This window comes from Capsicum annuum, chromosome 1 (assembly GCF_002878395.1).
Source record: "Capsicum annuum cultivar UCD-10X-F1 chromosome 1, UCD10Xv1.1, whole genome shotgun sequence".
Classification (NCBI taxonomy): Eukaryota; Viridiplantae; Streptophyta; class Magnoliopsida; order Solanales; family Solanaceae; genus Capsicum; species Capsicum annuum.
This window is the reverse complement of record NC_061111.1, coordinates 26,444,649-26,457,443: the sequence shown is the minus strand read 5'-3', so window position 1 is coordinate 26,457,443 and position 12,795 is coordinate 26,444,649. Positions and strand designations below refer to the sequence as shown.

At 37.0% G+C, this 12,795-nt stretch overlaps 1 protein-coding gene across 2 annotated transcripts; it reads right to left on the bottom strand.

Annotated features, from left to right (window-relative positions):
• Nucleotides 1–282: 282 nt before the first annotated feature.
• On the bottom strand, nucleotides 283–10,465 carry LOC107870163 (ABC transporter E family member 2). Of its 2 annotated transcripts, XM_047395595.1 has the most exons (13): nucleotides 10,262–10,415; nucleotides 10,007–10,146; nucleotides 5,645–5,730; nucleotides 5,461–5,558; nucleotides 5,253–5,370; nucleotides 5,082–5,171; nucleotides 3,286–3,590; nucleotides 3,005–3,200; nucleotides 2,749–2,934; nucleotides 2,382–2,651; nucleotides 1,037–1,282; nucleotides 657–786; nucleotides 283–582 (listed from the first exon to the last, which is right to left on the bottom strand). In XM_047395595.1, the coding sequence occupies exons 2-12, from the start codon at nucleotides 10,110–10,112 to the stop codon at nucleotides 667–669; spliced, it is 1,821 nt and encodes a 606-aa protein (XP_047251551.1). In that variant the 5' UTR covers nucleotides 10,113–10,146; nucleotides 10,262–10,415; the 3' UTR covers nucleotides 283–582; nucleotides 657–666. The 2 variants fall into 2 exon arrangements, with proteins under 2 accessions (XP_047251551.1, XP_016572090.1); XM_016716604.2 differs by having other exon boundaries at nucleotides 283–786; nucleotides 10,262–10,465.
• Nucleotides 10,466–12,795: the final 2,330 nt, after the last annotated feature.

Here is a 12,795-nt window from a genome sequence, read left to right as displayed (position 1 = left end):
CTTTCGAGAAATACTACATTTTTCAATGTTAATACTAACGCTGATATCAAGATCCACAAGTAACTTCTCCTAGTGATACGAAATAGAGTTGAAACAGCTGTCAATAAAGGATAATTATTTAGAGAGTAGAAAAACCTTTTACGTTAAACGAAGACAAAAAAGTACTCCAAAAAGAGCTTCCGGCAATCAAACATCAAATAATTTGTTACGATCATGCAGGCTAGAGATGAAAAATCCCTTAAAGACTAAGGAACTAGGCGTCAATGTGATTATTCAAAGACATTTCGTCAACTCTCACTCCAATTTTCATCATCAACAAAATCAAATGCCTCATTCATGTGTCAAAGATCAACATACAAAATGAAAAATCCGAGGATAAACTACTCCCTCTGCAGTCAAAATTGGTGAACAAAACTACATTATGAGTACATAATACCAGTAATAATTACTAAATCGTATAAAAACCAACGATGAAACAAAAGGCATTCTGCTCACACCCAACCATTGACATCAACCTCTCAGAATCATGTCAGGCATAAGTCTAAATGACCAGAGGCTACTGGTGTGATCATCAATTAGCACCTATGAGAAGAGTGGAGCTTCTGTTAACATCAAGGTGCCGATAGAAAAAGGTAAGCAAGGATCATGGATGCAACCTGTCTGTGGTTAATCATCCAAATAATAATAGGATCCAGCTGCTTTCTGCTCCCTATCCTTTGTTGATTCCAGTTTGTTGATTCTTGGACGATAATTAGTTGGGTCCCTTCTAAATGTAATGTTCAGATGCTGCACACAATTAGGATACCACATCAATTAGAAGTTAAAGAACACAAATCCCATCAACCAATCAGAGCAAAACTTACATAAGCTAGCGCAGGTGTCTAAACAGTAATTATTCAACATGAGAAAATATGAGCTACAAATAATAAATAGTTTCATGCCAGGGACAAATGTCGAGAGTAATAACATTTATGACAACTTTTTAAGTAATGAAGATGAGCTAAGATAACAAACAAGATATATGCAGAAGGCTTACTGATAAAAATAGATTCATTCCAGTCAACAATGATTGGGGTGCATTTGCAACACAATCTATGGAAGGTTTCCCCTCGTATACAATGACTCTATCTGCCAGGTAAGTTGCCATTATAAAGTCATGCTCTACGACAAACGCAGTTTTCTTTGCATGAAGAATGAATCTCTTGATGACCTTTGAAGCTACAATACGTTGCTCAGAATCAAGATAGGCACTTGGCTCATCGATCAGATATATATCAGCAGGCTGCATGGAGTTAAGAAAACAGGCTAAGTTACAATTTGGAAATATATCCCTAAAGTAATAGAAATAAGTGTAATAGTCTTCACATGCTGCCCTTGCAAAGAAATTTTGATTTTCATCTACACTTCACTATTACTAGAATCCTCTAAATGGCTTTAAAATAACATGATTAACATTTTCCCAAAAGAACATTCATTCATTTCTTTCTTCCCCGTCGACCACGACAACTGAAACGACGCGAAAAAATCCAGACCCGTAAAGGAGAAGGGCCGGTGGGGGGCATTTGGGAAAGTCGGGCCGATCGGGTGTCTTCATTCAAGCGACATACAGAAGAACGAAACGAAGTGAGACATCATGCTAACATTTTTACAATTGTACAGAAAGAAACAAAGATTTTCAATAATAGTAGCACATAGACTAATAATAAACAAAATGAATATGCAGAGGAGCAGCACGATGCAATATGGATTAACTACTGAATGCAACCCACATGCAAATGAAAAAATTCATGCTGATTTTGTTGGTCAAAACCCCCAATCTGATGCGCCCTAAGACCAGGGAAGAAAATAAATATGATAAACCTAGAGAAATTGTCACAACATTAAACAAATGGACAGACCTTTGGCATTGTTGGATCAGACACCTTCATATTGCAACAAAACATACCTTTTTATGAGGTAAGGAATTTCATTAACACAGTGCAAAGAAGGTACTGAAAAACACAGGAAAACTTTGATAGAGCTGTTACATTCATCCCTAGCACATCAAAAATTCAAAGTACAACATACCTCGAGTACCAACACAAATCACCACAAGAATTTGACACAACACCTCATTAGAAGATACATTTAATAGTCTTCCATTCTAAAACTTAACATGTGCCATAAAAGATTAGGGACTGATGGCCAACATTTGCAAGGCAATTCCAGAAAAGTAGGAGACAATACCGTAAAATAAGGAGAACGAAAGAAACCCAATATCTGTCAGAGATAACAAAAAGAAAACAGAAAAGCAGACTCTTATGTGATTGGGCCAAGAGATCTACCAGATCAACGTACAAAACAACCAAAGCAGCAGTAAATCAGAGTAGGAGAAAATTTACCTTTCCGAGGCAAAGGGCTAAGGCAACTCGTTGCAACTCTCCACCAGAAAGATTCACAACTTCTTGGTCCATCAATTGTTCAATTTGCAAAGGCTTCATCACATCTGAACAAAACTGGGGATGTGTATAAGAATCGCGTATTTTTTGATGTAGCAAGTGCCTCACAGTGGATTGAAATTTCGGACTAATTTTCTGGGGCTTGTATGAAACATTGAATTCTGGTATCTCGACATCAGATCCTTCCACCATATCAGGCTTTAATAGACCAGCCTGCAGTATTCAAATCCAAAAGAAGAACAGTCTTTATAACACAGAGGACTGGAAAAAGCAGCCTTTCAGAAATGTCATAATTGTAAAGCAAGCATACCAGCATGCGAATGAAGGTCGTCTTCCCAGTTCCATTCTCACCAAGCATCACAACAATCTGTGAATCAGTAAATTCACCCTCAGCAACCTTCAGCTTGAAATTACCTTGAGTCTTGGTCATGGTTGGATATCTGTAACGTGCATATGATTCAATTTCCTCGGCAGCCTCTTGCGGGGTCTCAGCAACCTATGGGAAAATGTCAACATTCAGATAATATTTCCATGATATGTGGACTACGCAAGAGTCTGAAATTTACCTTAAAAGTAAGAGATTCATCACGAAAACGTAGATTTTCTGTAGGCACAAATCCAGCCAAGAATATATTAATTCCTTCCCTGACTGAGAACGGTAGGGTCACAACCCCATATGCACCAGGCTTCCCATACAAGCAGCAAATGAAATCCGACAAATAATCAAGCACACTAAGATCATGCTCCACAACGATGACATAGCTGAAACATTGAAGAATGTTTCAGTCTGTGGACAAATAATTAGAGAACTCGATTGTAGATATGTCAGATGAGAATGAATTAGAACCTATTTGGCCGAAGCAAGGATCTGATAACTTGGGCAGCTTTAAGCCTCTGCTTCACATCAAGGTAACTTGAGGGCTCATCAAACATGTATATCTCAGCATTTTGTATTGCAACAACAGCGATAGCAAACCTCTGAAGCTCTCCACCAGATAGATCACCTACATTACGATCCAAAACCTGATTCAACTCTAGATCAACACAGAGTTTTTCCTTCACGTCTCTCTCATCTTTTTGGTCAAGCACTTGTCCGACATTTCCTTGAACAGCCTTTGGAATATGGTCGACATACTGAGGCTTGATAATCGCCTGTTTGAAGATCAAGTTCAAATTACAAAATGAATCAAATACTATAAGGTCAAGAGCAAAGGTGATGGGATGCAAGAAGAAACAATCTAAAGAAAAAAGACATCTAGATATAGAGTGGTGTGATAATTTTTAACATTTAAGCTGTTCAACAACTCTTTAAACAATATATTGAATCGTTATCTTAGAACAGTCGAGCATTCTTAATTACTCAAAATGGCAATGGCCTACTGAATAATTAATTCAGACGTGGGGTGTGTTTGGTATGATGGAAAATATTTTCCAGAAAATGTTTTCCGGTTTGTTTGGTTGCAACAAAAATTTAGGAAAATATTTTCCAAGACAACTTATTTTCCACCATTTGATGGAAAATGACTTCCCTCATGGGCCAAGGGAAGTCATTTTCCAGAAAATGACAAATGTGACTTATGACCTCACCCTCACCCCTCTTCCCACCCCAACAATACTTATATTCACATGACTCAAAAAAATTACATTTCTCAAAAATTTACATTACTCGAAAATGTTTTTCACTGTGCTTTGCTTCGATTTTTCACTGTTTGAAATAAAAAATAATGAAGCCCGAATTTTTTCCATTTTCTATTTGTTGAATATATTGTTATTTTCATATGCATAGAGGAAGACTTACTTATGTTACTTTTGTTAATTGCATATTTCATTTTGTTATCAATGTAACTTGTTTCACGAGGTTGAATAAGTTTGTCGTTCTGTTATATTTCTATTAATTGTAGTATCTTGAGATTGTCCTAACAAAATGTTGAAAAGTGTCTCCTATATTTGTTAATTAATAGTTGCTTAAATTTGGTGATTGTAACATTTTAGTATTCAATATTGATATTATTTGTTATTCTTAAATTAGTTCTTACAAATTGATGAGTTGCTAGAGGCACTGATATACTACTTAACAGATAGTAGTATTTTCTAAAAAATATTTTTTCACTCATCAATCGAACACTAGAAAATATTTTTCTAAAAAATATTCTCTACTCACCAACCCAACACCATAAAATATTTTCCGGAAAATATTTTCCATTCACCAACCAAACATGAGAAAATAAGTAGAAAACCAACTTATTTTCCAGGAAAATATTTTCCATCATACCAAACACACCCGTGGTCTTGCTGCTCCCTTGAAGAAAAAAGGTGATGCCAGAGCCCTAACAGATGGCAACAATGGAAAAATAGTAACAGATCTCATCAGGACCCATGAGTTAGGTAGACAACAAGATATGACTTGACCAACCACAGCGAAACAGAGAAAGGACGCATACTCCAGGAAGCTACAACAGCTCCTGGTGAAAAAATTAAATCCATTGTGCTTTGAATATTTTTGTTTATTTTAACAGTAGCCAGGTACCCTCAAATAAAAAAGGAGCAAGAGGCGTTATGTATACCAACAGATGAGTGACAGCCACAACTAAACCAACTAAAAAATCTGGGGGCAGATAGCTGAAATACTGAATCAGAAGTCACCTTTAAGTTATCTTCCAGAATGCGAGTGAAGTAGTTCTGCAACTCAGATCCTCGAAAGTGAGTCAAGATCTCTTGCCAATCAGGAGGGTTCTGCCACAGAAAAGAATAAAGAAAGCATAAGCAACCGTATGGCAGAAATTGACAAATGATGAAGATGGCAGAGATTAGTACGCTGAAGCGTCCCAAGTTTGGTTTCAATTTTCCAGCCAAAACTTTAAGGGCAGTTGACTTTCCAATACCATTTGTCCCAACCAGACCAAGAACCTGTCCTGGCCTAGGGACAGGTAACCTGCACGAAATTTTTCAAGAATTAAATTTATAAACAAGAGGCATTTGATCAGCAAAAGACTTCTCAAGAAGAGCTGTAGCATCAAAAAACCTGTGCAATTTAAAAGTGTTGGGACCATAACGATGGGTAGTATCCTTGTCCAAATCTTTTGGCAGGTTGATGATCTGAATTGCTTCAAATGGGCATTTCTGTATCAACAAATAAAATATCAGTCAGCAGGCACAATGACCAATCTGCAGCAAAATGTTTCCCCTTATTTGTAACATATACAAACCTTTACACAAATACCACATCCAATACACAGCTCCTCTGAGATGAAAGCAATCTTCGAGGCAGCACTGACCTCTATACAGAGCTTACCTGCAAAGTACAAAGGTTAATTGATTGATCAAGACATATATAAATGATGCCAAATAATAAAAATGAGCAAGCATATTTCCCTGGTTATAAAACTATGCCCCTGGTTATTTCATAGGGCGTTGTGTAAGGACTGTAAAGTCATCCCGAGTGAGAATCTCTCGACCCAACATAGGCTTTTGATTATGGATTTGGGTATAAAGAAGAATAGAAAGAGGAGGAGTAAGGAGTGTAGACCGAGAATTAAGTGGGGCGGCTTGACGCCAGTGAATGCGTGGGAGATAGGGGAGAGGTTGGCGGGCAAGGGGGTGTGGGAGTGTAGGGGGGACGTGGATAGTATGTGGGACAGGGCGGCAAGGTGCATCAGGGAGAATGCAAGGGAGGTGTTGGGTGTTTCTAGGGGCCGGGCTGGTCACCATCGGGGGGATTGGTGGTGGAATGAAGAGGTGGAGAAGAAAGTGGAGACCAAGAAAGAGACGTATGCTAAGTTGGTGGAAAGTAAGGACGAAGAAGAGAAGCGGGTAAACAGGAAAGAGTACAAGCTAGCGAGGAAGGAGGCGAAGTCAGCGGTCACGGCAGCTAAGACGGCCGCTTTTGAGAGCTTGTATGCAGGGTTACAGGGGAAAGGAGGGGAGAAAAAGTTGTTTAGACTCGCTAAGGCTAGGGAGAGGAAGGGTCGTGACCTCGATCAGGTGAGGTGCATTAAGGGGGAGGACGGTAGAGTGTTGGTGGAGGACGGCCACATAAAGAAGAGATGGCAGTCGTACTTTCATAGGCTCTTGAATGACGAGGGGGACAGAGCTATTGTGTTAGGGGAACTGGAGCACTCAGAGGAGTGTCGGGATTTTAGCTATTGTAGACGTTTTAAGGTAGAAGAGGTTAGACAGGCAGTCCGCAGGATGCGTAGGGGTAGGGCGACGGGGCCGGATGAGATACCGGTGGAGTTTTGGAAGTTCGTTGGAGAGGCTGGTGTAAGGTGGTTGACTGGATTGTTTAATGAAATTTTCAGGACGGCAAAGATGCCCGAGGCGTGGAGGTGGAGTACCATGATCCCTCTCTATAAGAATAAGGGGGACATTCAGAGTTGTAATAACTATAGAGGAATTAAGTTATTGAGTCACTCTATGAAGATTTGGGAGAGAGTGGTAGAGGTGAGGCTGAGACGGATAGTGTCTATCTCGGAAAACCAGTTCGGATTTATGCCCGGCCGCTCGACGACGGAGGCAATCCACCTGGTACGGAGGTTGGCGGAGCAATATAGGGAAAGGAAGAAGGATCTGCACATGGTGTTTATCGACCTGGAAAAGGCTTACGACAAAGTCCCCAGGGAGGTGCTTTGGAGATGCTTGGAGGTGACGGGAGTACCGCAGGCATATATCAGAGTAATTAAGGATATGTATGAGGGAGCGAAAACCCAGGTGAGGACGGCGGGAGGAGACTCAGAGCATTTCACTGTCCGGACAGGATTGCATCAGGGATCTACTCTTAGTCCCTTTTTGTTTGCGTTAGTAATGGATGTGTTGACGCGGCGTATTCAAGGGGAGGTGCCGTGGTGTATGCTCTTTGCAGACGATGTAGTTCTGATAGATGAGACTCGAGGGGGTGTAAATGACAAATTAGAGATGTGGAGGCAAACTCTTGAGTCTAAAGGGTTCAGGGTGAGCAGAAGCAAGACAGAGTATGTGGAATGTAAGTTTAATGACGTGAGGCGGGAGAACGAGGTAGTAGTGAAGCTGGAAGCACAGGAGGGATGTAAGAGGGATAAGTTCAAGTATCTCGGGTCCGTGATCCAGAGTAACGGTGAGATTGACGAGGATGTCTCGCACCGTATTGGGGCGGGATGGATGAAGTGGAAACTCGCGTCGGGGGTGCTGTGTGATAAGAAGGTGCCGCCCAAGCTTAAAGGCAAATTCTATAGGGTGGTAGTCCGTCCGGCCTTGCTGTATGGAGCGGAGTGTTGACCAGTTAAGAACTCCCACATCCAAAAAATGAAGGTAGCAGAAATGCGGATGTTGCGCTGGATGTGTGGACTGACTCGAGGGGATAGAGTTCGGAATGAGACTATCCGGGAGAAGGTTGGTGTGACTTCAGTGGAGTGTAAGATGCGGGAAGCACGATTGAGATGGTTCGGACACGTGAAGAGGAGGGGCATGGATGCCCCGGTCCGTAGGTGTGAGAGGCTAGCGTTGGATGGTTTTAGGCGGGGTAGGGGTAGGCCGAAGAAGTACTGGGGTGAGGTGATTAGGCGGGACATGGAACAGTTACAGCTCACCGAGGACATGACCCTAGATAGGAAGGTCTGGAAGACGCGAATTACGGCAGAAGAGTAGGGCCAGATTGGGTCGCTAGTGTAGGGAATTACTTGGTGGGGGTTTTTTTATTTTTTATTTTTTATTCCCGTTATGATTCCGTATTCAGTGTTCCATGCTTATTACGAATCTGTGTGCTTTCCTCTGCTTTCCTCTGTTTTATATTCCTTATGGGTGCCGTATTTATGTTATGTCATCTGCATCTGTGCTTTACTATGTGTTTGTGTGATATCTTGTGCCTTGAGCCGGGGGTCTTTCGGAAACAGCCTTTCTACTTCATCAGAGGTAGAGGTATGGACTGCGTACATCTTACCCCCCCAGACCCCACTAAGTGGGAATACACTGGGTTTGTTGTTGTTGTTGTTGTTGTAGTCAATCAAACTACACCTCGATCTCAACTAGTGATCAGCTACATGGGTCCTATGTAACTATTCTGTTCCAATTGGACCCTTTTCATTCAAAATTCCAGATATTTCCTTTTACAACAAATTATGCAATCTCAAAGTTCTTACACTTACCACTAAACTGACATACAAGTCTTAACCCTACTAAAAAAAGATCCTAATCCAAATGTAACCACAGCAACTAAACCTTGATCTTAAAAGGCTGGTATAATCTAAACGGATCCCTGTTTCTAACGGATCCCTGTTTCTTCTGTTCTAACTACTCCACATTGATTCAGAGAGCCTCCCCATCCCTGTCCTCCTTTAACACCTTCAAGAACAAAAGGCTATAATTCTTTTAATAAATCAAGTGATCACCTTTGTTCTAAATAAAAGGAAAACCCGGTGACTCTGGAAAATCAACATGATTTTCAAACCCTGAAGAAACCCTTGTAAATTGTTAAGAGCAGCGCTATTCGGGACACAATTATAATGCTGCCCATCCACAGAAAACCATATGGTAAGACATCTACCTACTCTTTATTCATTTAAGGATGTAATACCTTCAGGTAAAATTTCAAAATAAATGTCAAATGAAATCCCACAGCCCTCGGAACTTCACTGAATATATTTACAGAACAGTCCACACCACTAAGCTAATTATACTTAACATACCAGAACAAACAGAAAACGCCATCAACTTCCAAGATAAAAACCTTTACTTTTAAACCCAATAGCTCATGAATAACATACTCCTCAAATTCATTTGCAAGGTGTAGTAAATAAGTCCCCCTTCTCTCAGTAAGCAACAGCAGATAGTAAATGAGATCTCATATAAAACATTTAATCGCATCCAAGGGTGTGGCCTAGTGGTTAATGAAGTCATGAGAACCATGAGGTCTCGGTTCAAGTTCAAATCTCAACAGAGACAAAAACACTAGGTGATTTCAAAAAAAGGGCTAATTTACTATGAGGATAAGGAAATAACTAATTCGGGATTAATTTTAAGATGAGTATATCCCATGTTTTGGCTGGGATAAAATTGCAGGATCACTTATTCATCTTTATCCCACATTGAGGGCGAGATAATAATCCCACCAATAACTAAACCCTGGATTACTTGTTCCACAACCAAATGAGTCCTTATTCATAGAAAATAAACTCCCTCATTGGTTTACCCACGCAAATCCCAATACACATACATACATGATACAACTTTTCAACTATAAATTCATAACAAAACAAAAGTCTAACTATACATAGCTCAAAATACACAAATTTTAGCACAAAAATTAAACAAATCACACAATCTAGCAATTAAAATAAACCCCCTCACTGATTTACTCAGGAAAATCCCAATACACATAATACATGATACAACTTTCCACCTTACAAAATTCATAACAAAACAAAATTATTGTTATACATAGCTCAAAATACACAACTTTCAGCACAAAATTAACCAAGCAAAACTCAACAAATCACAAACGAAAAAACCCTAGCTTTAACAATTAAGCAAATTACACAATCTAACAATTTAAAAAAAATTACAAAAAATAGGATAACAAAATGGAATGTATATATTACCAGTTTTAACAACTGGACAACTCTTCTTGCATTCTTGACGGCACTTTTTGGGTTTACACTTGTCGGCGCTAACGATAGCAATACGGGTCAATCTCTGATCCGACATCGTCTCTCTTCACCAAATCTGATTCTCTATAACCCTAAATTACACCAAAAAAAAAGATGGAATTTTTTAATTGAATTAAATGGAGAAATTGGAGATTTGTTAAGAGAGAGAGAAAGGAGAAATAGCAAAAAGGGGGAAAATTATTATACCCTAATAGAGAGATTTTAGAGAGAGAGAGAGAGAGGAGTGTGGATGGCACGGCTGTTAATTATATTGTTCTTCACATAGTAATAGGGCTGATTTTGAATTTCACTATTTATTTTCTGTTTTCCAATTTGGTTCTTTTAAGGAAAACCACACGTGACCTTAAATAGGATCTACGCGATTTAAGAAACCGACATTTATTTGGTTTGGATCTATTTTATTTAGTACTATTACTTTATTTTATTTTACTTTACTTTACTATTACTACTATATAGAAGAGCGAGTAGCAGTTTTCAGAAGCAAGTAGCTGGTATTGCTTTCAGCTGTCTGTTTACTTCGTGATTTTATTATATTATCTTTAATTAATTATTATATAATATTTATTTATTAAAAAATTAATAATATTTAATAAAAAATACAATAAATATTTATAAAGTAAAATGGACATTTATGAGATGACTGTTTCAGCTGCTTCAATTGTAATTTTACTATATCACCTATAATTAATTATTATGAGTTATTTAAGTATTTAAAAATTGATAATCTTGATGTTTTAAATTAATTTGACATCTTATGTGAGGCTCACTTAAAAAAATTTCACAAATATTTTTATAGTAATTTTGTTATATCACTCTTAATTAGTTATTATGAGTCATTCAAGATGTGTCAGTTTCGCTATTTCAATCGTGATATTTGGTTACTGTTGAAATTATATCAGTATCGCTTAAATTGAAATCGAAAAAAACTATAAATTACAATAATTAAAAATTAAAATTACTTTTAAAGTCTAAATGCACTATCAATACCACAAAAGTTTGAACAAGAACGGTATTATAAATTACAATAGCAAACAGTTTAAAATAGTAAATTACAACGTCGAAAAAAGTATTATAGATTACAATAGTTATCGATGTCATATTAATTAGGATAAAAGAATATTACTTGAAAATTACGTTGAAAGTCGTATAAATCATAATATAATTAACAATTTAAAATATCTAAACTATATATAATAAATCTGATTAGCTTTCTCAAATATTTCATTAGCAACATATAAATTGAGACAAAAAATAGCATATAATATCCGAAAAGTAGCACATTGGGCCCATGCTGGCACGAGCTCTGATATCTAGTTTATAGAAAACATAGTTCTTGAAAAAAGATATTCGAATTTTTATGAGCGTTGGCGAATTTTAAAGTATTTGTCAAGGATAGTAGTGTATACTATAGGTATTTAAATTTCTATAAAGTTGATTAGTATATACGAATCCTATGACAATTTGTATGAGATGTCATGTAGGATGCACGTATAATGTTTGTGTATATTTATTTAACTTTATACAAATTTAAATATTTACCTGTGCATATTCTAGTTGGAACACATATATATTAGTTGAGACCAAGTTAAATAGTATATTTATGTATTATGCTTTAAAAAATAATATAATATTATGAGAGTGTTTGAAATTCATTATATGTTAATAATATTACAATTTTATTATTGTTTTGCGGCACTAGAACAACAATTGACTCAACATTAGTGATACATCAATTCATTCCGAAACAAGAATTCGCTTTATATATTATTTTGCTAGTGGTTCCATAGTGAGAAGATAGATGGTGTAGTCATTATGGAGAGGATTTTACACTTTCTGACATCAACATATAATTATGTTGTCTGCTCAATTGAAAAGTCAGAAGATCTAAATAAACTATCTTTTGATGAATTACAAAGCTCTTTACTTGTTTATGAGCATAAGATAAACAAAAATTTTGGAGTACTGTAGAACGTGTGAAAGACTTCTACTAATATTTATTCTAGCAACTATAGTGAAAGAGGTAGAGATAGAAGTCAGAGAAGAAAAAGAGGAAGAAGAGATCGTGAAGATAGAGATTTCAGCAGAAATTTCAAAGTCAATATTGATCAATCTTAAAACAAAGGTTGAGACCATGATAAATCCAAGATAGAATATTATAGATGTCATAAATTTGATCATTATGCATTAGATTGTTACACTAGTCTGCCTAATGATAAAGAAAAAAAAAAGTATTGATTTTGTTATAAATAAGAAAATAGAAACTTTGTTAATGATTGTTCATGATGAAATAAAATACAAACATGATATTTGATATGTAGATTTCGGAAGCAGTAACTATATGTGGAAGCAAATTTTATTTTTTATCTCTAAATAAAAATTTTCATTTTAAGATGAAATTTGGTGATTATTCAATTATAAAAGTGATGGAGAAAGATGAGATCAGGATTAAAATCAAGAATGATTTTGTGAAAAGCCTACTTGAATGAAGGGTCATAAGATAACTGAAATTGAAGTTTCAGTTACTTACTTTGCTTTGTTTTCAAATTGCAATCCTACCTTCTTTGAGATTGTTATGAAGGGAAAAAATAAAGAAAAGCAATGGACGATGAAATTGATGCCATTCAACAAAATGATATTTGGGAGTTATTCGATCTTCGAAATGAACAAAAACTTATTAGAATGAAGTGGGTATTCAAAATAAAGTTGAAGAAAAACGGCAA